Raw genomic sequence first — 26,674 nt, 5'->3', positions numbered from 1 at the left:
ACTTTTACTCAGATATTACTGATGGGATCTGTCTCAAATTTCATTTGTAGGTTCCCCTAGAGCACGTCTAGTGTAATGCTGATTTTGAGATAAATCGGAAAATCAATATGGCCGTCAGGCAGCCATTTTGGATTTTGGTATTTAATGTTTATTACCGCTATATCGTAGAAAATACCGAAGAGATCATTTTCAAATATCATAATAAGTTCCCATAGGGCCATGATTGTGCATTTTAGGATTGATGTTTTAACAAGATGGCCACAATACCCCCATACTGGATTTTGATAGTTAAAGTTTGTTACAGCTATTTCTCAGAAAGTACTGAAGGAATCATTCTCAAATTTCATATGTAGGTTCCCCTAAAGCCCTAGTTACACATACGTCGTCATTTTGGGATCAGTCGGTAAACAAGATAGCCGCCAGACAGCCGTCTTGGATTTAAATAGTTCTAGTTTGTCATTGCTATTTCTCAAAAGGTATTGAAGGGATCGTTGCAAATTTACTATGTAGGTTCCCCGAAGGCCCTAGTTGCACATAATGGGACCAATAGGTTAACAAGATAGCCAACAGGCAGCCATCTTTGATTATGAAATTTAAAGTTTGTGGCCGCTATTCCTCAGAAAGTACTGAATCGATCGTTCTCAAGCTTTCATGTAGGCTCTTCTTGGGCCCTAGTTGTACCTTTTGCATTTTGGGACCGATCAGTAAACAAGATGGCCGCCAGGCAACCATCTTGGATTTCGTTAGTTAAAGTTCATGACCAATATTTCTCACAAAGTACTGCATTTTGGGACTGATCGGTCAACAAGATGGCCGACCACCATCTTGGATTTTGATAGTTTAAAGATTGAAAAGCAGATAAAAAAAAATATTAGGTTTGAAAAGCAGAGGAAAAAAAAGAAGTGAATATTTTTGAAAAGCAGAGAAAAAGATCCCTCTTTCATTTTTCAGACATTATTCAATCTTTGGTGGGCGCCAAGATCCCTCTTTTTCATTTCATTGATGCAATATATCTCAAATATTTCATTTTCTAAAATATAATAAGATATTCATACATTCAAATTGTTTAAGTAACGAATTAGAACTACAAAAACCATATAGGCCAAATCTGATGCGCATTAAGACTACTAGAGATTGTCAGTGTTCCGGTGTATGTATTCTTACGCGATAACCTCCTGCGTTTACACACGTGTAAACGATTTCACAGTTGGTAAGGTTATATAAGAAAAAATGGAAATGCTAATATTTTAAAGCATACTTGTTTCGAAATCTTATGCCTTTGATGTTTTATTGTTAATTTATTTTTCATATAATCTACCACTCAAATCTCCATCTCAACATTGATTAACAGCTTGAAATTATGGACGGATGTAACGGTAAAAGTAAAATTAAAGGCTATTAAAGAAACTTTAGTTCTAAACTGGGTAAAGTAACACTCTGATATTAATGGAAAACAATGAATATAAAGATATATTGAGAAAAAAACCTGATTTAATATCGCAAAAACAAACAAATGGTCAAGCGTTGAAACATCAGAACAACTTGGCAATGCCAACAAGGTCATGCAATCGTACAACAATGAACATATAATACGTTAATGCTCATTCTGTCTGACAAGTATTCCTATTTTAATATTTTCAAATCAGCAACAATGTCTACTACATGTATGTTTAAAAGATCACATTAAGAATTTACTGTTAATATCCATTCAGAGTAAACCAAGTCTACAGGAAGGAGCCTGTTCTGCTGACGGCGAATGCTACTATTTCTATCACCAATTCGAGGTCAACAACTGCTGGTTCAAAGTGCCAAAAGACAAACTTCAAACACAAGTTACAAATATCGACATCGAAGTTTTCAACTCTGCAATGTTACGTTCAATCGGGCGATTTCAGGTAATGAGACTTTATATAGAATTTACAAATGAATGAAAAACTATATCCATACAAAATCATCATTGACATTTCAAAGAAAATGTAAAAGGGTTACATGTAGTTAATATGTATAATTAGTACATCACATGATGATTACTAGGAATGCGATTGGATAACAGCCATGGTCTATTTTGTGACAGTTCACTGTCCTTCTTGACTACGGGAGATTATACTTGACTACGGGAACTATACCAAAGTAAAGTCCCCCGGGAATGAGCACGCGACCAAATATATGATATCATAATGAATGTCATATGACGTACTAAATCTATTATGGCCCTTTCCCTCGGGAACAGTTCTCCTATAGTGTTGTCTTGTGAGGTATAGTCCCCTCGTCTTCGACTCGGGGACTATACCTCGCCAGACAACACTATGCGAGAGACCAGTTTCCTCTGAAAAGGGCCATAATAGAATAATATTAATAAATTGACGTTAGGGATTATATTGTGAATTACGTTTATGTTTTCGTCCTTTCAAGGTTATCGACCTGACGTCTTTGCGAGGAATGGAAGAATGTAAGTAAAACAAAAACACTAGCAGAGTATGAAAATCCATTTGTGTAAATATTATTTCTGTTCTTTCCATATCATTGTTACGTTGCAAGACTACCACGCAAATTAGAACGAATGCTAGACCAATACTGCGCCGCGATAAATGTTCATGTTAAATCTATACCACAAAATTCTCTCAACGTATTTTTATAATATTAAAATTGTCTTAGGACATTTTATGTAAAATTTAGTTTTATTAGCTACAAGCAGGTAGACTGTATAAAATGAAATAACTTTATCTTTTCAAGCAATGATATGTTGTCTTATTAGCTCTTCATGGCGTATTCGCAACGACTGTATGATGAGCCAGTTATTCAATCATTTTTTATTATTGCAACAAATGAGCAAGTTATTATTCAATCTCTTTTCTTTTTGCAACAGATTATGGTCCTATGGATCTCGAAGTGTCTGGTACGACGTCGTACAGCGTTAATTTCCGTTGGCATCAGGGGCCTACGTGTTATGACCGTACGGACATTCTATTGGTGTACAATGTGTCAGGACAGACAAGGTCAATGAACATCCACAAAGACGCTGAGTACTACACGCTTGGCGATCTTGACCCCGAGACTACATACACCGCTCAGTTTGTCGTTATATACGGAGAAGAACAGAGTGATCCTGTGGAAATTACTTTCACGACAGGTAAATAAAGAAAGATCCACTTAAAAATAAAACGTGTTCATGATAAAAATATTACTAATTATCTGATTATTTTTGTGTTATTTTCATCACTAGTGTTAATCTGGTTTTCATTTCAGGAGAATACGAAGGTCTGTCAGCTGGTGCTATAGCGGCAATTACTATAGGTATGTAGAACACAGAAACAAAATCAAATAATTTCTTTCTCAGCTTTTTATGTACAAGATCTCTTGGCACCTTTAGGGTCATAAGAACTTGTTAAAATACCATTAATAAACCTTATTCTAACAAATCGATCAATGCTCATCAAATCACGTGACCTATGCGAACACAACGTCATGTTTCTCTCTGAAAATGTCATCTTCCACGTTTGGCGATCCCTCGTGCGAATTGCCGACAGATTTGTCGTTATATATATGAAAAAGTCCGAGGCGACGTAATGATGTTTGCCAATTTGGTAACGTCCAAAATGGAGGAACATGGTCACTTCTTCATTTCTACCGATTCCTTGGACAGTAAAAAACGAACAAAAGTAGCTGTGAGATATTTTCTAAATATTTTTGAAAGACATGCCATTTCAAATTAGTTTCATTTTGAGGTCTAGATCGTCCATATTTGTTAAGCCAATAAGAGCACAGGGAGCAAAATATCCCTTTACTACAGTTTTTATCCGATGTAATAAATAGTTTTCTAGTGAGTGCTACATGGCGATATATTTGCTCAGTAATAATTATTTCCCGAATTAACTTTAAATGTTTACACATTAAAAACAACAAGTAAACAAAACCTGGTACAATTCTATAAGCAGTGTGCTGATGTAAAACATCATGTAATAAGACGTTGTATATTTTAAGTGTAGTTAAGCAGTACATACTAAACAATTTATTTGCTATAGAGAGCAACCAACTAAATAATTTTACATAGACCACAGTGTTAAACTTTGTTAAAGTTTTGTACTGTATTATTAAAACAAAGGAATATTAGTTAGCTATTGTGTTCTATAATTAAAGTCTAGGTTCTCATATAACACTAAATAGAAAAAAATGTTTGGGTCCTTCTCCTCAAACTCCAACCAGGGTAGCTTTATTGAAATCAGGCGCATTTTGCACTAAAAAATCCTGAAATTCTAATGCTTTTACCTATTCATTATCAAAGTTGATATTTTGAACCTAAATCGCAATGTGAATTTCCAAATTCATATCATGGTTATCTAGGAATAATTACCTGTCAGACAATATTTTTACTTTTGAAATTCATAATTAGCCAGCCAATCAGCGGCCGGGTTAAAATTCTATCCTGGGCTCAATCTTGTATACACAGGGGCCATTTCGAAGGTATTTTTTTAATTTAGTTGGTATATTTACACTCTTAATATTCTGTTTCCCTTTAAGTTATGCTGATCCTTGCTGGCTTACTTATCGCCGGGATTGTACTTTGGAGGACTGGGCGGCTCAATCGCTACAAAGAGTCCATATATGGTCACGTACAGAGGCGAACGACCAGGCGCAGACGGGCCGCAAATGCCTACTCCGACTCCAAAGTTGGCGGTAGCCAAACAGAAAGAAAATCCTTTGCGGTAAATAGTCATAAATAATAACAACATTGAGTCAGGTTGTGTTATGAAGACATTTGATAATTAAAAAGAACTATTTTATCTCTATTTTTGGTAAATCAGGGATATCAGTGCGCGCAATCTATAGAACGTTTACGAATACCGCCTATGTAGAATATGCTTATTAACATGAATGCTAGAATGAGTAAATCATTTAAGATATCCATGTTAAACATAGAATGTCGCTTCATTTTTAGTACTTTTAATTCTTAAATTTATTTCTAATGTATGTTTTATAATATCATTCATTATTTCATTCTGCGATACAATTCATTACTAACGCAGAACGCAAAAAAGATTATGAATTGTAATAAAACCCTATTACATCAAATATGTTGTTAGGGAAACAAGTACAAGTTAACGAAAAATAAAAATAAAACTTCGTATCCATTATAACTAGAACCTGGCCTATACGGATGTTGGTGACGATGCTGTATATATGTACGGTCAAATGGTGTTCAATGACCACAAGGCCTGGGAGGTTCCTCACGACAAGGTGTCCCTGGTGGAGAAACTGACCACTGGCCGGTTTGCCGACATCTTTATAGCTTCACAAAACGTCAAATCCAACAACAGGAAGACGGTTGTAGCCAAGGTTCTAAAAGGTGGTATAGCCTGAAATTCAAACGAAAGAGAAAATTTGTTTTTCATTGATATAAAAGCAAATCATTACTTTACAAACTACAAATAACTTAAGTAATTAAATGTACTTCATCGCTAAATAAATCGATAGATATGATAACAAATTTATATATTAAATTAATCGTTTTGAATAACATGATGAATATCCATTTAAGTTTGTCTATAAAGCCACCGAGGGAAAGGAAGGGGGGATGTGGTCTTTGTAGCCATATACAAGTTGTAGCTATTACACACAGGTCAAATTGTTTTATAAATTATCATTTGAAAACATGGTTTTAATAAGCTGAAGGTTTGTATACAGAGGTGGTCAACAGACAGGTTTCAGTGTGTTAGGAGGTACATAGGAAGAAAAGAGAAGGTAACTGTGTTCGTGTAATAATTCGAATAGCAGTATTAGGCCGGGATATAGGGGGGGGGGGGGGGGTGTCCACGTGCACCCCCCCCCCCCCCCACACAGACACAACTTAACGAACCAATGTTTTTCTGAAGCCTTAAGACCCACTGATAACGAAATCGAAATGTAACATTGTATAAACTGGGATGAACTTCCCGTTATGACGTCATCAAGATGGCCGCCATCTCGAATTTCACTAAAAATTGAAAAATAGTCATAACATTGACATTTTTCAACCGAAGAAGACAAATGAGGCATCAAAATGACCACAATAGAACAAAAAATACATATCAGGACCATATTATCCATTATAAGTAGTTATTTCTACGTAGGAAATGAAAAAATCGGATTTTAAGCTCAAAAATGGTAATTTTTAAGCAAATTTTTCGTATTTGGCTTGACGCACCAAAATGGTTCCCAGCAGCAAGCTATTATTCGTAATCAGTTATTTGACCTCTTATCAATCAGTAAAAAGAACACCAACAAAAAAACAATGTTAACATTGTATAAGCTCCGGTTATGACGTCATTAAGTTGGCCGCCATCTCGAATTTCACTAACAATTGATAAATAGTCATAACATTAACATTTTCAACCGAAGTAGACAAATGAGGTATCAAAAGGATCATAATAGAACAACAAATTCATATCGGGACCACATAATTCTATATATGTAGTGATTTCTAGGTAGGAAATGAAAAAATCGGATTTTAAACTCAAAAATGATAATTTTTTAGCAAATTTTCATATTTGGCTTGACTCAGCAAAAATGTTTACCAACAGCAAACTATTATTCGTAAACAGTTATTTGACCTCTAATCAGTCAAACAATTATTGTTATACCATCATTAAGTTTACAAAACATCACCGGGTGCGTATACTGGGTATATGATATTTTTCTAACTCCAAACCGCTGACACTACAGTTTCCTGGTGTATTATAAGTTCCTTAAATAAGTTTGACTATTGGCGATTTATAAGCAGGAAACATGAATGTAAAGTTGACAGAATATCTAGGTAGGACAAGTCACAGTTTCGTTTATTTCCTATGCATAGTATAAGCAAAATGTCAGATGGTTACCACTATGTCACATATTTCTTCCACTGGTTCTCAATTATAACCATTATCATTGTGCGTGCTTTCCCGCCTCACTGCACTATCCTCTGACGTGACTCGGCATGTCTGGTAGCTGGTACATGCAGTCCGAATCAGAGTAATCGAGATATCAGTATCCAATTCGTCGAAAGCCAGAGCGTCGTCTTCGATGTCAATGAGCTGATGTGACACTACATTACCAGTGGTGTTCTAGCATCTTTCATGACCCATCCATGGCCAGAGTTTATATCAGGAAAAACAGGTTCAGGGATGTGGGATCTCCATCAGATTCTAACATATCGTATATGCTGTTTCAGACTTCTCAGGAAATTACACCAGATCCAGATTCTTCTAACGGTGGAATGATTCAAGCACCATTCATCAACCTTGTGGACACTCATGCGACTATAGATGGCTAAGGTGATATCCTCGAGGTCATTAATGAGGTCATAAATGTTAAATGTTTTTCATTGGTCAGACTTTCCCCAGTCCCTTGAAGGTACTGGTTGTGTCGCATCTGGTGTATGCGTGGATACACCATTGAAGACTCTCCAGAAAAAGTTTTCTACAGTGCTCTCCAGACTTGGCAAAGAGAGGAACTTCACTGTAGACCTCATTTATGACCTCAAAGAATTCACCTGTGCCATCTATGGTCACTGAGGGTTCACAAGAATAAGGAATTGTGCTTCATACGAATTAAGGAGAAGCAACTCAACCCTTCGCAGAATGTGGCTCGGGTGTCTTTTCCATCCTACCGGAGAGGTCTGGAACATCATATACGATATGTGAATCACTATGTTGAAAACAGGATGAGCTCCCACATCCGCGAACCCGATGTTCTTGATGTTACCTCTGGCCATTGACGATTGACAAATTAGAACCACGATGGTAAACCGGTAATGTAATGTCACATCAGCTCATCAGCTCATCGACACTCTGGCGAGAAAGCACGCACAACGATAATGCTTATCATTATGAACTATTGAAAGAAATATGTGATACTGCAGTAACCATCTGACATTTCCTTACGTTATAGACAGAAAAATAAAATTAACAGTGGATGCGCTATTTCTAAAAGAAACAAATTTCGGAAAGTGCCGTGGTATTAACGGAAACAAATGCTTTTTTCACTTTTAATTTGATACCCTATTAGTTGGCGTTGTGCTGTAAAAATTCATTTTGAGACGCTACAAGTCTACAACTTTCGAACATGAAAATGGATTATGTTAGGAAATTGTCAAGTCCCACTTAGATATTAAGCCAACTTAAAATTCAAATGTGTTAAGATATGAATCGTCGATTGCCAATGTTATCCTCAGGAAATTCTAAGACATCCGGAAACTGTAGTGTCAGCGGTTTGGAAAAAAACGTATACGCAACTGGTGATGTTTTGTAAACCAAATGATGGTATAACAATAATTCCCTTTTGCTTTTCTATATATTTTTGTTATTGTTTTTACTGTTTGACAAGAGACCAAATAACTGATTACGAATAATAATTTGTTGTTGGGAAACATTTTTGCTGCGTCAAGCCAAATATAAAAAATTTGCTAAAATATTACCATTTTTGAGCTTAAAATCTTATTTTTCATTTCCTGTGTACACATCACTATTTATATAGGATTATTTGGTCCTTATATGTATTTGTTGTTCGATTGTGGTAATTTTGATACCTCATTTGTCTACTTCGGTTGAAAAATGTCTATGACTATTTTTAACTTTTCCGTGAAATTCGAGATATACATCTTGATGACGTCATAACCGGAGTTTATACAATGTTAACATAGTTTTTTTTTGTTGATGTTGTTTTTACTGATTGATAAGAGGTCAAATAACTGATTAGAAATAATAGTTTGCTGTTGGCAAACATTTTTGCTGCGTCAAGCCAAATATGAAATATTTGCTTAAAAATTACCATTCTTTTCCATGCGTAGAAATAACTACATATATTGGATTTTATGGTCCTGATATGTATTTTTGTTCTATTGTGGTCATTTTGATGCCTCATTTGTCTTCTTCGGTTGAAAAATGTCAATGTTATGACTATTTTTCAATTCTTAGTGAAATTCGAGATAGCGGCCATCTTGATGACGTCAAAACCGGACGGAAGTTCATCCCAGTTTATACAATGTTATCTCTCGATTTCGTTATCAGTGGGTCATAAGGCTTCAGAAAAAAAACATTCGTTCGTTAAGTTGTGGGAGGGGGGTGCACGTGGACTCCCCTAGATCCCGGCCTATATCTATGAATGTAATTCTTGTCCCCAATAAGTTCTATTCTATTTGTCATTTTGAAACATTTCGATATTATATTTTAGAATCGCACACTGAGCTGGACGCTTTGGTAATGAACGCCAAGATTAAATTCTTCGCCACCAAAGTTGGTTCCCATGCCAACGTGGTACAGTTCGTCGGAGCTGTCCTCGACAACAAACCATGTGCGTTATCCTCTGACCTATATGAATATCTTATATTGCATAAAACAAATATTTTTAAAATGTTTCTACGAGATATATTATGTTATATTTTTCAAACAAAGTTTAATTAATTTTACAATAATTATGCTGGTCTATATTGATAAACCCGACTCAAGTTGATTTTTTCTTTATTATTGTAATTTAAAATAAATTTAAAATTTACGAAATATGTCAGCGATCAAAAAACAGTAAAATGCATTTTTAATCTTAAATCTGTATTTATAAGGGTAGGAAAGTAACCTAATGATTGATTGAAAATGAGCCTGTCAACACAGTGGCATTTATGTTTTCTGTAGTGGGCCAGTTTATGTTGCTGGAGTATTGTGAGGGTGGTGTGATGAGGACATGGTTACAGAATCAGAAGACGAACGTCACAGACAGTACAGTGGATACCTTGTATCGTATGACCTTTGACATAGCGAAGGGGATGGAGTATCTAGCTTCTAAAGAGGTATAGTAATTTACATTAATTACTGGTGTAAAAAGTGTTATGTTTCTCAAGAAAAGGACCTGTTACAGCTAACATTTGAATTTGCCCACGAACCAATTTAACCAAACCAAGGTGCAATTTGTATTACTATGACAGAAAATCTGTAGAAAAATAAAAATCAAAAGGTCCCAGGGGCCTGTACTCGGGATGATTTAATGCTGCCCTCCTTAGTTGTACATCAGTGTTCCTAGATGGTTCAAAACTATATCAAATTGATATTCAGTTTCGTAAAAAAGGTCTACTTTTAGGAATATCTTTTTAACGAAGTGGTATACCCACTTTACTGTATCGATGAAATGGCTTGGATTAACTAACGTCTTGAGGACTCGGTTCTCTATTAAGATTATCCATTGCCACTTGGCTGCCAGGAATATTCTTCTAACATCAAGTCACGATGCCAAAGTTGCCGGATTTGGACCAACAAAAGACACCGTGCAAGATGGAGATACAGGGAAGGTAAGTACTATGGGTACCAGTAGACAGAGTGTTGCTACGATACTTTTCAGTGTTTCATTTTTCATTATGAAAAAACGCGTAATCTTTTTTCGCGTATTTGCTACAGTACATTGAATGTGGCGTTAACTAGTATATTCAATATTTTCTGTTTCCCTTTTTGACGGTCGATTTTCATTGGGGACCGGATGGCTGAGTAGTTATTATGTCTAGGCATATTACCACAAGCCCTCCACTTCTGTGTCGCGAGTTTAAATCCCACGTGGGATAGTTGCTGACCGCTGGCCAGAGGTTTTTCTACGAATACTCCGGCTGTCCTCCACCAACAAACCTAGCACGTCCTTACATGACCCTGGCTGTTAATAGGGCGTTAAACTAAAACAAAACCCAAAACCTCGTGATTTCTACCTGTCCACCAAATACCCGAAATTCTATATTACCAGAAAATACGTTAAATAAGTGTGTCAATGGATTATATTAAAACACCATGTTCATGCTTTCATCAATGTAACAGATAAAAGATTTTTCCCCTCAAACCTTTTAAATGAAGACCACATATTTTTGTTACTAATCAGGAAAAGGTGCCAATCAAATGGATGGCTCCAGAATGTATGACGTCATTGAAACAGGCGACCCTAGAGAGTGATGTATGGGCCTATGGAATTGTCCTGTGGGAAATATTCAGTCTAGGTATGATATATATTCTATAGATTGTATCTAACCAATATATAACAAATGTGCACATGTATATCACATAAATACTATCTTGATTTTTTTTGTTTTTGTAGTATGGATATATGCCAGATCTTCAGACGCAATTTTAGTCATGATAAGGATAATTTTCTATGATGGATATTATTCTATCTAAAATTAATCTTTGACAACTCCAGGTGAGACGCCGTACCCTGAAATACGGAGTATGGAGGTGGCCACGAAGGTATCCAATGGTTACCGTATGCGCCGTCCTGCAAAATGTGCTGACATGTAAGTTATCGGAAAGTGTAAGCACGTTACAGTAACTAGGTAACAATACGTCATAGATCCATCTGTTTATTCACTTTCTGACTTGACCTTTGAAGTTGTGTCGTAATTTTCATACTCACAAATCAAGAAGAGCTTTTAATATGTTATTCACCACCAAGCGTTACCACCAATTTGATAATAATATTGCTTACAATGCATTAGCTTTAAAAAATATAACTTACGAGCTGTGGATTAATTCAATATTCAACAACCACAAGTAGTGGGATCTGTTTCTACCACAATCAAATTCGTGTTTAGCGGATAGAAATACGGCGGGGATATGGTTACGTGTATTTACCGAAATATGCAAATAAGGTCTAGTAATATTTTCATCAGCAAAAAGACACTAATTAGTATTCAAAATTCATCGTTTTATAAAGAATCCATCGATTCAAAAATAAATTTGACTATATTTATCATACTTAGGGTTAGATAATACTCATTTAACGTCTTATTTAGTTCCAATCTTCATAGTTGCTTCCAGAAAATAAAACTCAATGTCGGACTAACATGAAAAACATTCCACGGAATCGTCTTTTTCCCGCCATATCATCAAGCCATTACAATCAAGATCAATCCGTTTCATACACGATAAATCACGAAATTCATTAATGAAATTCTTGTCCGTCAACATGTTTTTTGTATTTAAGGTCAATTAAACATGAATGAAAACGTCACGCATTTTGACACAACGACCACGACGCATGTATACGCTTTCCAACAGCAGTTTTTGATGTCAATCGGCGATCACAACATAGAATGACGTCATTTGATTATTATGACGTTGACAATGATGACGTGACACTGAGAAATAGATAGTTCGGTCAAAGTTCACTGTGTCAACCAATCAGAAAACGTATGGTTTAAACAAATTGTTAATAAACAGCTGCACTATCTATTTAATGTCCTGAGAGTTGATTATCACCGTCTATTGTGGTAAAAATTAGTTTACATGGTCAGACAAGGAAGCCAAGCTGTGGTGTACAATTTCATTTTACATTTATACAGTGGTATTAGTAATTATTAAGTGACTTCTTCAAATGTGTTTTCAATTGAACGGGCGTAAAGCATTAAATACCATAACAATTTCATTGAATAAATTCTAAGCATCCATATCAGTAATTGACACTCATTACGAGTATGCTTGTTTTTTTAGGCATTACGAGATAATGAAGAACTGCTGGCAGGATAAACAGTCATCACGGCCAAAGTTCTCTGACATTGTACAGGAGATCAGCAGTACCTTCAGGTCAAGTGTGGCAGATTACTATCACACTCAGTGAAAATAGTGCTACCTACACAAGATGAACTAGACAGCAGAAACAAGAAGTAGTTCTACTGCACTTTTCTTCATTCTTATGATTCTAAGGCATTCATCTTCGCTGTGAGAACAAGCAAGAATTATTCAATACACCATAAAAATTATTTAAATAACATTCAAAACTTTTAAGTGCAGTTTATATAAACATGAATGTGTTTCATAAAGTACAGAACAACAACAAACGCTTTCTTGCAAAACTAATAACGAGCTTGGATTAGATGTAAGCCCTGCCTCATCAACCACCTCTATATAGAGACTACCTGCTGTATTGAACACTTTTACTTTTTAAAAATTACACTTTAGCCTATGCATAAATACTGGACAATAAAGAGATTTGTATATGATCTTTGGTTGGTCATTGTAGAAAGTTTGTCTGAATGTTTATAACATAATGAAGTAGACTATTAATTTCCTACTAGGATATTATGAAGCTTCTCTAATATATATTAAGCTTTGTATATAACTAAAATAAAACTTTTTGTTTAATGAAGTAGAATTTTTTAATCGTTTTAAATGTAGTAACAATGTAACAGTAGAATGTAACATGTTTCGATAATAGTCTTATTGTTTAGTTTCTGACAACATAACGGGATTACACTGAACCAATCGCTTTGTATATAATTAAGTAAAATGACTATTAGTTATTTGATATCAATTATTAGTTCATTCTACTATACTTACCGTAGAATATTTTGTATACACCAGAACTTGTGTAATTGATAACAACAGTGAAAAGTTAATTTCTCTTTATATACTATAGAAGCACAGCCTAAACGTGATTTATATGTATAAACTGTGTATATATTATAATAAAGTGTATGATGCTTTCATCAATTCCTGTCTTGTCTCCTTATGTCACCTCGGTATCATTTGTAAGTCAAGCATGTCACTTGATCTTTTATATTCAGTATCCTGTAGTATCGAGGATGTAATATGAAATGCACTCTTATTATAGACTTTTTAAATAAACAAATAATTCGTTCAAATACGACTTTATGCCTTCTTTACCTGGATACAAATTAATATATAACCTTTTGCCGTCCCTTCTTGAGAATCTAAGCAGAAAAAAATGTACACAATATATTAAGAAATAAGACATTCCAATTAACATCAAATTTATCATACAGCATTTTGATTCATACAAATAATTAGTTTATAGAGAGTTTATATCTGCCACTAGATCAAAGGGAGAAAACTAGCACAACATATATGTGCAAATATTGTTATGTATAAATCAAGCTAAGTAAGTAGCTGCCTCATATAAACAAATATAGTCATATAATGTATATTAGAGATAAAAAAAAGTATATAGAATGGAAAAATAAGCATTAAATTGCCTTCCTGGTGGATTTATGGTCCTATAATTCTCCCAGGATTGCAGACAAATAAACTATAACGCGCTAACGTGCGGTAGTCAGCTTGTCTGCAATCCTGGGATAATTATAGGAACATAAACCCAAAAGAAGGCAGTTTAATGCTTAAATCACAGCGTGATAAATATCCCCAATGTTTATGTTTACTTCAGAATTTTCCAAAACAATCACCAATAAAACATTGTTGCCCTAGACCTAGGAAGTAACAAAAATTGTAAATAGACCAAGTGATAAATGAATATTGTATAACACAAACAAAATACCCTCTTAAAGCTGAAAATATAAGTTAAAAAGTATGCATTTGAGAATAAAAAAGTAATAACGTTTTTTTACAACATTCGTGTCTGAGACAACCAATACGTTGAATTCGTTATTTTTGTTTATGAGACACGGGGTTGTCGTAATCAGGCAGAGAAATGGGGGGTCCGTGTGCTTACTTTTTCGCCCCATTTCGATATCTTTTATTTTTCAATATTTTACAATAAAAAATAAAAGTGCTAGAATTACCATTAAATATTAAAATAAAGTGGCAAAACATATCAGTTCACGTATTAATGCCTAACACTTTAATTACAAACTAGTAAAGAATTACAGCAAAAATTATTCGATAAAGCTAAAAATACTGGCGTAGTGATTTTTTAAGTGAAGACAATTGAGGCAAACAATATTGTAAAATTTGGCTCTACAAAAAACGAAAAAATCTCATATAAGATGAACACATATTTAGGATTTTAATATTAAAAATAAGACCTAAATTTCGAAGTTAAAACTCGTGACAAAATGAATGGAGAAAATCCAGCCACCATATTTCCCCGCCGTTCACGAAATCCTGACGTCACTCGACGAATTTTATTGCTTCTTCCATGACGCCACAATGAATTTTAAACCTATGATTATTGCTCCGGCTCATATTATACTAGTGAAATATGAAAACATAATGCATGGGTGAAATAATCACAGATTATGTGATAAGTTATATTTAACAGTATTTGTGTTTTTTCATAATTTATAAATACAGAAACTTACAGAGACATTTGTGAAACAACCTTACGCGATGACAACTTGTGTTTTATGGTCACTATAATTGTGTTTTCTACAGGATGACATTTTACCTGTGAATCATGTAGTTCCCTCTTAACACAATAATAACAGAACGATTATAAGATAAGCTGATTACTTATATTACTAGCCCTCATATGTCTATCTTAAACGTGAGTAGGGAATTTCCCTTCCATCCAAAATACGTGTCTTAAACATGAAGGTCAGAAACGTGCCATCATAAATATTGAGGTAAGTGTACATTATCGGTGAGAGGGGATACTACCTTCAACATATAATAAATATAATCATGCTGTAATTATATTTTATCATCTATTTTTGTCAATGCCTTTTCATCGTTCATTATATGGCTTGGGGTTTTCCTTTCCTCCTGACTGACTGAAACTACTCTTTCCCGCGTTGCACCAGAACGATATCCACATGAAAATAACAGAAATCCAATATACAAGGAAATAAATAACCTGTTAACTATACCACTGTGTACAAATGCTTCCGCAAGAGACACGGAACAACACACCCTACCAGGTCACAATATAACCAGTTGGCTCACACACTGTATGCTGAACTCTAACCAGAAGGTTAGTTTATTTCCGATATATATGCAAATTTTAATGCACTCTAAGACTGAATTATCCCTTTAAAGAAAAAAAACCAGTGGAACTGGTTTTTGTGGTGCTTTATCCATGAAGCATGCCGCTAGAGACCAAATCATCCCTGTATACTACAAATTTTATTTACAGTGAGTCTCGGTCAGGGGAGATAGCCAAGATTATTCCTCATAGGGGCGGATGCTCAACTCAGTAATAGAAGTTATAAGAAAAAATCCATGATGGAGAAGAGAACAAATAAGATCCCAAATTGCATTTGGTCGCATTTTATAATTACATGTTTGCAATAGTGACACTGGGAACAATGCTCCCTATCTGTAGGCCAGCCGTTTACTGACATAAGTGGCTGTGAATTTTGATTAGTTATTTTAAGTCATGATTAAGCTACACACATTGGTCCTCGTAGAAAGCTAAGATACGCTTGTCAATAACACCCGTTTAAGTGTGTTATAAATTAGCTGGTATCATATAATTGAACCAATGCGGAAGAATTAACTGACATGCGCAATGTACGAAATGTATTGTCTGATAGAAAATCCCGAATTATCGAATATATAAAGCTGTACATGTGTTCCTGTTCATTCAGACATCAACAAAACGATGGGAAACATCTCTTTATACATTGTACTGTTTGTGGGATGTTGTGCTCAATTATGTTATGGGTAAGTTTACGACCACATTATTATATTATTATATTTACTTTTATACGTGTATATTTGTGTTATGTAAAAAGAATTAAAGAAAGATGTTTTATTTTTATGGACAGTTGTAAAATATTCAAGACACGCCAATTGTTTAGAGGTGAATTGGTATATTTTATTATAAAGGATTACTCAATCAGTTATATATTGGACTAATATTGTTTGTGTTTCAAGCATGCGTTCACCACCCTTTTAATTTTGCACTTGTTCGACTAAGGAATATCATAATTAAATTTTCTTTATTTCAATAACGCGATTTGTTAGGTTTCACGATAAAATGACGTCAAAAACGGTCGTTTTCGAAAAAAAACAAATAAAAAAAGTTTCTTCAACAATTATATCATACGACGCTTAATATCTAATTTGATGTGCCGGAAATACCTTCTAAATGAGGCACTTGCTGGGTTCAAGGAAAATTCAATGCAATATTTTACTTGTTAAGGATAATACTATTATAGTTATTGTATTATATATATAGAAAATGTACATGCATTAGCAAGAAAGTTGTTCTGTTTGTAGCTCCAACAACGGAGCCTCGACTTACTGGTAAACAATTGTATTTCCCCTTGATGGTTAACTTTGCTTTTATAAAATTAGTGAAGACATCAATATTTCAGAATTTGTAAGCATCTAGTCTTATATATCTATTATTTTGTTATTTCCTTATCTATTGTGTTAGCATTTGAGATATATATCCTCAAGAAATTCAATTTCCGGTACCAGTCCTTGAACTTCTTTATGGCAGATGGGAGAAATATACAGAATTCCTTTTTTAGTTTCTCACAATACAATATTACAATGGTTTCAACTTAGAATAATACATCATACATCAGTCATAAAGAATAGTTTCCTCTCTAAAGCTAAGCTATCGACAAGGCAAATTTATGATTTTTAAATAGTTAACCAAATAAAAAGATCACTACTTTATTGTGAAATTGTTATCCCCACTTCATTTTTACAGTTGGTATAGGGGGCTGGTGTGATAAGACATCTGTAAAGACATTTGTAAAAAAAATGTAAAACCTTTCAGGTCCCTCACTTCCTGAACAAAAATTAAAAAAAAGTCAGATAAATACTATATCACTTTTTCGCAGGTAAAGGTTCTATAGCTGATAACAGTCTATTAAACCAATTTGTTTTAAAACCAATAGATGTGTCTTGTACCATAAGGAAGTTCTTAAGGCCGTGCTTTGTTCTTGCAATTGTTTCTGATATAATAATATTTCATAATCATTCAGTTTTACTCAAGCTCGAAAACATCTTGCATAGGGAAGAAAGCAATAAAAGAAGCATGATTCTTAATTATTGTGTTTCAGTTTTTTTGTTCGGTTTTGCTTCACCATTATGATTACCGACACGATATCACACAGGTACATGTACATGCATATATATATATATATAAATGCGCCAGCAGAGTCAGTTTTAAAGTTGGTAAACTACTGTTCTACGTCGGAATTACACTCGAGGTTGTTTTTTTGACATCATTTCTTGTCATCATTGCGAGTCACGTAATCTAACCTGATTTACCATGAACAGTTTTAAAGATGTTTGTGCAAAGTACGGTTAAAACCATGTGGGAATAAAGTCGATATATATCCATTGAAACTTTTTATTTCGAACATATACTTGGTGCTGTGTATGTTACCACTGTAAAACATCTTATAAACCATCTCAGCTACCGACGAACATTTTAGACACGCAGTTTCATATGATATTTAGTCAGTACATTTGACATTGATATAAAAAGGTTAGACGAAACTGTGAAGAGTTATCTCCGTCCCAGAGGCGAATTGAATCATCGCTTATTTACTATATGTATATAAGCCCATTGTTTGGAATTCTCTTATCAAATTGTTGTTCATTGGTTCTCGACCCCACCGAAACAAAACATATTGTTTGTGCTTGTGTTTGATTTACTAAACTACCCTTTGAATCTTCCAAGCTATACTTTTGGTAATTTGCTGTGGATGTTCATTGTATGTTTTCTGAATACCCCTTACTTAATTAAATGAAAACATTATTGTTTTCTCTCTGTAGAAACAACTGATAATGATTTGTTCTATAAACTATTTATGGCAGTATTTAGAGCTGAATATTATCTTAATAAGTCCTGTTTTTGTTTATAGGGGCACTTGCCGTTACTCATATTCGTCTGTGTATTACAAAAGAACATGCAGTCGGCACTGGGGATTCTGGTAAAATAATTGTTTACGTACTACACACAGGTTAAAGATACACAACATATATACAATGTTTTACGCCTTTTTCTTAGATACGTTTCGGTTTTGCTACACTTGAAAATTGGAATATTTTTCTGTAACCACACCGCGTCTCCCTGACCTTTTTGTTGAAAAACTGTTCACATCATTTTTATGTATTTCTGTATTTATGTATTAACTCCAATTCCATTGTGTTTCTTATAACCAGTCAATAGTATGACTATTTACAAACATTATAAGTGAATCTAAAATACATAGTTATCCTTGTAAGTCGAATTACCGTGATACAATTTAAAATGTCACGATGACAGTAAGATATGCCACCGTATAAATCGATAAAATAACCAGGTGGCGTACTGATTTTGCAGCTGGTCCTACAAGACTGTCACAAGATATAGACAGCAATTCAGATACAAATGCTGTCCCGGCTATACTGGAGCAGGCTGCAATACACGTATGTACATTGTATCAATGACTAGTAGACAGAGATATATCTCTCCAAGGTAAATACTTTGGCTGGTCATCCCGAGGCTTCCCATGGGCCGAGATATCCCTGTCTACCTGATCGACCTATGCTTGATTATTTTTTCCTATATTTTATTGAAAAATAGCAAACTTGTAGTTCTTTGGAAGCATTTCTATAGCGCTGTAATCAAATGGTCATCATAATGCGTCACAATTGATTACGTCATCAACAATGATGGCCACTTACATTGATGATGTCACGTTATTGTCTGGTGCGTGTAAGTTTTCTAATTATCTATTTTTGTTTTTCAATGTTCATATTCATGTTGCATTACGCCGTCCAAATTGTCCAAAAAGCAATTGAAGACACACAAAACAAACATTTATTGAGATACATTGAATTAAAAAGCAGTCGTAAATTAAAATTCAGCAACAATACTGAAGAATACAATGATTTAGAAATACAAAAAAGTCTGAATTTATGAAATATGTTAATCAGGCTGAAGGCCGATTATGCTTGTGAGTTAAGGACTGCTATCATACTAAAAACCCATTTCTAGAATTCTTTGAGACATTAACCAGAAATTCTGAAATAAAGAACTACTGGGGCAGCAATCCGATTTCGTAAGTATTCATAAGTGCATGCTTGTTTTATCATAGAACGTTGAATAATGATTTCATATTTGATCATTTTTCAGCTATTTGTTCCCCTCCGTGTCAAAATGGAGGCACATGTATAAGTCCAAATCAGTGCAAATGTGCTTCGGGAACCGTTGGAAATAACTGTGCCCAAAGTGAGTACTTTTAATGATAAAGTGATAAATTAATTAGATATTCAATCGGTAAAATTATTAGATTTTTTGAATGCATTTCCATATGAAAATTTCCATTTTACTTTCAATGATTTTGTGTGTGTGTATTAGAACAAATATTTTGCATTAAATAAATATTTTCCCGTCGTGAACAAAGCATTGACAAAATGCCATGGTTTAAAGATTTACTACATTAACATTACTGCCTCGAGAGATACTCTCTGTAAATCACATACAGAATAATTGATCTGTCCTTATAAATAAAAGGTAATTTGTGTGCACTCCCTTCATTACTCTATCGTTGCCAATATTCGCTAGGGTTTTAATTTCGATTGTTTCGAAATTTCACCCAAAGTCGCGAAATGAAATATCTCGCGAATTGTTAACAGTAAGACATAGTTTTACATGCTTGCAACACACCCTACTAGGTGAAGGACACTTCAAATGTCTATAGAGTGCAGTTTTAGAGAGCATATTGTTATGTGTTTTTGCTATCTGTTTCAGTAACTTGTTCATATCTAAAGCCATGTTTTCCTGGTATATGTTATTTTCCCGACAACTGTCGATGTCAGGATGGGTACAAAGGAACAACTTGTCTGCAATGTAAGTTTTAAATTTATTCTTCAAAAGTTTTGTAGAATTAGGATTAGCGTTGTTAGATGAAATGTGCAAGACGAGAAAAGTTGTCATGATCTAATGGCTAATTGTTGATTTAATTATTGCATACAATTTGATTCAACAAACTTTTAAGTTTAGAGTCAAGCAACAAGACTTTGATGTTCAAATTACTTATATCCATTTATGACAAGTCTTCCACAAGTACCAATATAAGGCCCACTACCTTTCCGAAACGGTTGTTAATTTTTCAAATGTGATTGTTAATCGAAATTGATAAATTTGTAGAGTTGCGAAAGTAATTAGCTTATCATTAATGATACATTGATTATCAACCTCTATATAATTTAATTAAAACATATTAAGCAATGATGTTTAACGCGGGTCGTCTTACATGTTAGTTTCCCAACGTCGTCCTAATTACCGATGGTAAGTGTACTGTATCAGACGGCAAAACAGAGAATCTTGCATTTGTTTGGTGTTATAACCTCATCATTTTCTTATATTGTTATTGATCTTAAGAAACGTGTAATGTTTGTTTCAGAAAAAAGTGGGCCTTTAAGAACAAATGAAAGTTTGTAACCATTATAATTATAACAGTATTACATTATCAATTTTACATTTTGTATGTAATAACATAATGATACACTAAGGTCAGTGGTAATAATATCGATATTTCGCAAAGTATGTACATGTAGCAGCAACAACTTAATTTGTAAATGAAATTAATTGGTTCAATACTATATGTATGGTGGTTGAATTTGGCCGTGTAACAGTGTCATATTGGTGACCCCGTCATGCACAGAGCGACATGGCGCATTATCGCTATTCGCACGCATGGCCTAAAGCAGTCGTCATAATATAGATGCTTTATACCTAGACAACGATCTTTGAATTAGTTGAAATTGATTTATCAAAATTTTAAGTCAAAATGGCGAATGCTTTGACCTCAAAACGAACCAGCTGCATGATGTGACTAACAGTGTATTGATATTTACTAAAGTTTCAGAATCTCCAACAATGTTGAGGTGCAGCGGTTTTCTTCTTATGAAGGAACGATCGTCAGGAAAGGAAATGTACCGGTTTGTGACAGACTCGTCCTCCCCAGATAACAACGAAGTAGATCTGATATGGGTTAATCAGAATGACTATAACATCGTCAATGTCTATTTCGAAGCTGACTTTACTCCTTATATCCATAACCTACCGGATCGGCGATATATCGAGCAGTATGCGTTCGGCATACAGGACGCTGATGTAATGTTAACTCTCAATAAAATTACACGCCCAGGTAAACTTATCCATATAATTGTCTCCTTTATCTATTTCAATTTACTGATTTTTGGTACTGGGAAATGATGACGTTCAACATATACAGTATTCTCTTTGATATACTAGGCAGTCCATCGTTTGCTCAATCTTATAAAAGACACGTTGAATCTGTCATAATCAGGATTTATATGTCTTAAACCCTCTTCGAACTGCACTCAATTCACGTAACCATCTTGAAAATAGTGCAACAAAATAGCTTTACCCCTGTGATTTGAAGAAATATGGAAGTCTTTTACTCTGCCATGATGAATGTCGAAAATGAGATCTGTTGACACCTGACAAATATCAAGGTCATTCATAATTGAGTCTTTTCTTATACAGTGTGAAGGGTGATTTACATACATTATTTAGCTTCACAAAATGATTTATTTTTTTATTATTTTGTAGGCGACAATGTGATATACACACGACCACCGAAAAGCTACCAATGTAATGGCTTCCCTGCGAACACCAACATAAAAAACAGTACGATCTGCAACATCACAGACTCAAATTTTGATTGGCTATTGGAGCATGGGGATAAGTATGTCATGTACTTAAGAAGGTTATCCCGCGGGTGATAGGGAAAAGATAATTCTATCTTTTACCGTGGTAGGGAAAAGACAGCTCATATTGGGAGAAAAATAATCAAACATGGGTCTGTGAAAGAATTTGGCCGCCAACCCTCGATAAGCCTGGGGTTCACCCGCAAAAATCTTTCACTCGGGTTATAAAATATTAATAGAATCTTACATGGGTCTTTTAAGTAGACAGGGATATCTCAACCCTAGTGAAAGATTTTGGTTAATCAACTCCAGACTTATCGAGGGTTGGAGGCCAAAATCTTCCACAGAACCCATGTTTGATTATTTTTTTCCCAAATTGTAAAGCAAATCTATATAGCTTTCTCCGCATGTGTCGACGACATCATTGTCAAACGCATGTGAGCTATTTTACCCTACCCCGGTAATAGACAGTGTTATCGAATGCCAACATTTTTATCTATTAATGTTTTTAACAAATCCACAAGTAATCGTGGCTCTCACCTGCAATGTTATATCATACTATTTATCGGCAATATTGTATATTTATCACGTTTTCTTACAATGTTAACAGCATTACCTTGCAGAAGATATAAAAATGTATGATACTATCGTATCTATTTGAAAATTGAAATTTCACGCAAACAACATTTAAAAGGTAATTGTTACTTGATGAATTGTTGTTTCAGAAATATAAATACATTGTGTTTCCTTCATGTATAAGATTAAAATTGAAAAAAAAAATTTTTAGCTTGACTGCCACAGTTACCGCGAAGAGTGGTGGGTATAGATACATCACAAACGAAAACACTAATACCCGGGATAGGACCGAGAATTATACAGGGAGGACAGCGACAAAACAGATGCAGTACATGTTTGACTTCCATATCCCTAGACACTGTAGTGAAAACAACAGCTGTTCCCACCACGAGTCCCCACTACACCTCTCTACAGACATCAGTAGGGTAGGTTCTCAACCACGAACGTTTACATCGTCCCATTTTCTATTTCCTATCTATATTCATTATATGAATATTTTATAATGTAGGGTCTGTGAAAAATCCGACAAACAAGCATACAGCAGTCTAAGTTCAAAATACCAGTAAAGATAACTTATAGTTGTGTAGCTAGACCGAAAAGATACTACAATAAAACGTGTTTTCAAAGCAAATACGATACACGTTAGTCCTCTGTTTGCCAACCTGTACTGGCAGCAATAAAAAATAGTAATATGTCATAAAATGTTGACAAAAATGTCGGGTATAAGATTAATAATATCAGGATTGACATTTAGAGTCAACTCTTTACTGGTAATTTAAATCAGTTTTATACGTGGGGTGATCAGTCTTGGACATATTTATTTGATGACAGTTGGTAAGAAAACCTATGTTTGTTGAGGTCACTAAGGCCCATTAAAAGGGGATTCAACTTACAACAATTTTCCAATCGAGATCAAATAATTTCATAAGAAGCTAACTTGAAAAAAGTACATATAGGTATTGATTTTTTCACTAATCATGTGATTACGTTTTAACACTGTTTGAACAACCGCGCCCTGAGACCTTCTAATTCATAACAAGAAATGGTATTATTTGGAGTTGACGTTTTGCCCGGTTATTTCGAAAATGAAAAACAATCATTATCTGATGCAATAATTTTACTTAAATTAATGAGAATGACATGAATCATTACTGCTACATAAAAACTACAGAATGTGATTTGATTTGTATTCTTCAGGAGCCAGTCACCATCAGCTGGGACGGCTGGATAGACGATCTTTCTGGTCTCAACAAGTATACAATTGATGTGTACAAGCTAGGGCCAGATAGCAGGACAGGGGAACTAACTGAAATAAATACAAACCACTCTTTGTCTACTATACAGGTGAATGTAACTGAGCCATTTCCTGTTTACGCACCGAATGGAATCGGTATGTATAGTATTCTACTGGAGGTAGCGGACAAGGCGAGCAACTTTAAGTACGCCAGACGACTGTTTCTGTTCGACAATTCTTCACATATCTCCATAAATGATAACAAAATGGCCATCCCCGGATCGGTTGGCGAAAAACACCTATGGATATCAACATTGCAAAACGAAAGTGCTCTTGGTGATCCTATCCAGATTAGCTGGGCCAATCATTTTGTTAACCATGATCACGTGAATTTGAATCTTTTAACACGAGTTTCACCATTCAAAAAGGATGTGTACAATGGAATTATAAATCGGTATGTACAGCCGGGCCTTGACGACAATGAAGGAGAGCGTATGATGCAGCCCGTTGAAAATGTACATGGAATAGTACGTGTGCAAACAGCTTACAAACGTGATAAAAATGGAGGAACGACCATCACCCAGACTCCCACCCATGGATGGCAAAACGTGCCTGGATACCTAACCGAACGCACTTCTATCAACATTGCGCGACACGATGGCGACTCCATACGTATATGGGTGCGTGTATATGATGTTGTAAACAACAATGCCACCGACTCCATCCTGTTGCATACTGACTCATCCCCACCCGTCATAGAACAACCAGTCTTTCACAAAAACATGCACAATGGTTCTTTTCCGTTCTCCAGCCGGTGAGTTGTAGTTATATAGACAAGCTTTGTTCTCAAATGTTTCTTACTGGTATCTCACCAGTCCAACGTCAATAGAAAGCTTTGCCGGATTGTTTAGGTGTATGGTAATATTTCCTGTTTGTGTCCCGAAATGATTTGTGTATAACACGTCTTTGGTGTTTGAATAGTTAATAGAATAAGACAAAGACTAATTAAAATATTGTTGGAAAACCTAGGTTTTGACTATTTTGAATGATCTTTTGTAGTTATTATGTTATTTGTTTGCATTGTAGAGTTTCGATTTTGGCATCCGACAGACACAGTGGAATCCATATGCTCAAATGGAAAATAAGCGCTAATAATTCAGGGGAGCTGTTTCAATCCGGCAGTGAAAGTGGCAATGTTACCGAAGTAAGGAATTTCTCCTCAGTTAAATTTACAGCATACTTGTTTCGAAATCCCATGCCTTTAATGTTTTATTTTTTTTTATTTTTTTTTAAAGGCATACCATTCAAATCACTATCTCAAGCTAAATAGTATGTTGTTAAGAAATTGGGACGGAAGTAACGGAAAAAATAAAACCAGGGGCTTCGAAAGAATTCGAGGTCGTAACGAATTTTTAGTTCTAAACTGGGTAAAGTAACACTCTCTAATATCAATGGAAAAGAAGAATATTCAAGATATATTAATTTTACAAATGGCCATACTTAGAAACATCAGAACAACACTCAGGTCAATATCAACATCAAGGTCATGCAATTCATAACAATTATGAAAATAATTAGATATGGAATACTGAAATGCAAAAAAATATTTCATAAAAATGAACATTGAATAACTTAATCTTATCCTGTGTTTCACATGAAATAACTACAGGCTGTCATTATAAATTTAGTGTGGTGCGATGTGCTGCTTATGACTGCTATAACAATCGCAGAAATAAAATAAGTTAAAGTAAAATAACGTTTATAAACAAGTTTGTTCACTTTCCAAAGAAGAAGAGTATTCAAAATACATGGTTGCACTACATAAGTGTCAATTTTGAGCTGACAGAAAATCATCATTTGTGTAAATGGGGATAAGATAAGATAACTGTGGAGGCATTAAATTACTTCAGGGTCAATTTAATTCATGTTTGAAAAGGTGTCCAATCATCTATGACCTGATAATGGTATTTGTTGTACATTATATTATAATTAGTCAGCCCTGTTTGTTAGTAAACATTATAACAAGGAATGTGTTTGTTTCAAATGTGTGTTTGCTTGGTAACAACTTAAGGACAATACATCATCACCATTGCCAGCTACTTAATTTCTCATACGAATGCTACGGTACTCCTTATTAAATAGATAATTGCATAATATCAGTAATAGTATCTGGCTGTATAGTCATATAAATACATTATATCGAGAAGAGGATTGATGTAATTATAAAATATTGCAACAAAGTAACATTTCGTCAATAATAGATATATAAATAGGTAAAATTAATAACAATATAAACAATTTACAGAGATGTTTTTTATTGAAAACTATGAATTGATATCATTTGTCTCAACAACAGCAGACCGGAGATTCCGATTCCATAACCATTGGATCACAGAAACCACATGAACACCTGTTGAAGAATTTCAATATGAAGCAATATATCTCAAATATTTCATTTTCCTGAAAAAATAATTAAGATATTACATTTTACATTGACAAATTGTTTAAGTAGTGACGAATTAAAACTACAAATTAGCAATGTTTCATAGTCCAAATCTGATGC

General features: G+C 34.5%; 2 protein-coding genes across 6 annotated transcripts in view; both read left to right on the top strand.

Moving 5' to 3' along the window:
• The window catches only part of LOC138324946 (fibroblast growth factor receptor 2-like), a 56,499-nt gene extending 43,037 nt beyond the window's left edge, over positions 1–13,462 (top strand). For 2 of the 4 annotated variants that reach the window (XM_069270226.1, XM_069270224.1), the window contains one exon: positions 12,468–12,605. Coding sequence is in view for 1 of the 4 variants with exons in the window: in XM_069270227.1 (XP_069126328.1) it covers positions 1,713–1,895; positions 2,413–2,449; positions 2,867–3,130; positions 3,247–3,294; positions 4,519–4,703; positions 5,140–5,344; positions 9,187–9,306; positions 9,642–9,796; positions 10,178–10,291; positions 10,864–10,978; positions 11,179–11,272; positions 12,468–12,594 (1,647 nt within the window). In the remaining 3 variants the exon portion in view is untranslated. Of the gene's footprint in view, positions 1–1,712; positions 1,896–2,412; positions 2,450–2,866; positions 3,131–3,246; positions 3,295–4,518; positions 4,704–5,139; positions 5,345–9,186; positions 9,307–9,641; positions 9,797–10,177; positions 10,292–10,863; positions 10,979–11,178; positions 11,273–12,467 lie in introns of all 4 variants that reach the window. The other 2 variants (XM_069270227.1, XM_069270225.1) reach the window with 2 other exon arrangements.
• Positions 13,463–14,945: 1,483 nt separating this feature from the next.
• LOC138324948 (uncharacterized) lies at positions 14,946–25,456 on the top strand. 2 transcript variants are annotated; one of them, XM_069270228.1, is made up of 10 exons: positions 14,946–16,334; positions 18,500–18,568; positions 18,961–19,046; positions 19,756–19,851; positions 20,374–20,472; positions 21,488–21,775; positions 22,204–22,339; positions 23,089–23,302; positions 24,075–24,925; positions 25,198–25,456. In XM_069270228.1, exons 1-10 carry the CDS (start codon positions 16,273–16,275, stop codon positions 25,439–25,441), a joined length of 2,145 nt encoding a protein of 714 aa, XP_069126329.1. In that variant the 5' UTR covers positions 14,946–16,272; the 3' UTR covers positions 25,442–25,456. The 2 variants fall into 2 exon arrangements, with proteins under 2 accessions (XP_069126329.1, XP_069126330.1); XM_069270229.1 differs by lacking the exons at positions 18,500–18,568; positions 18,961–19,046.
• Positions 25,457–26,674: the final 1,218 nt, after the last annotated feature.

This window comes from Argopecten irradians, chromosome 6, assembly GCF_041381155.1.
Source record: "Argopecten irradians isolate NY chromosome 6, Ai_NY, whole genome shotgun sequence".
Lineage (NCBI taxonomy): Eukaryota > Metazoa > Mollusca > Bivalvia > Pectinida > Pectinidae > Argopecten > Argopecten irradians.
Note: the sequence above shows the minus strand (reverse complement) of the source record. Positions and strands in the feature narration are given on the sequence as shown.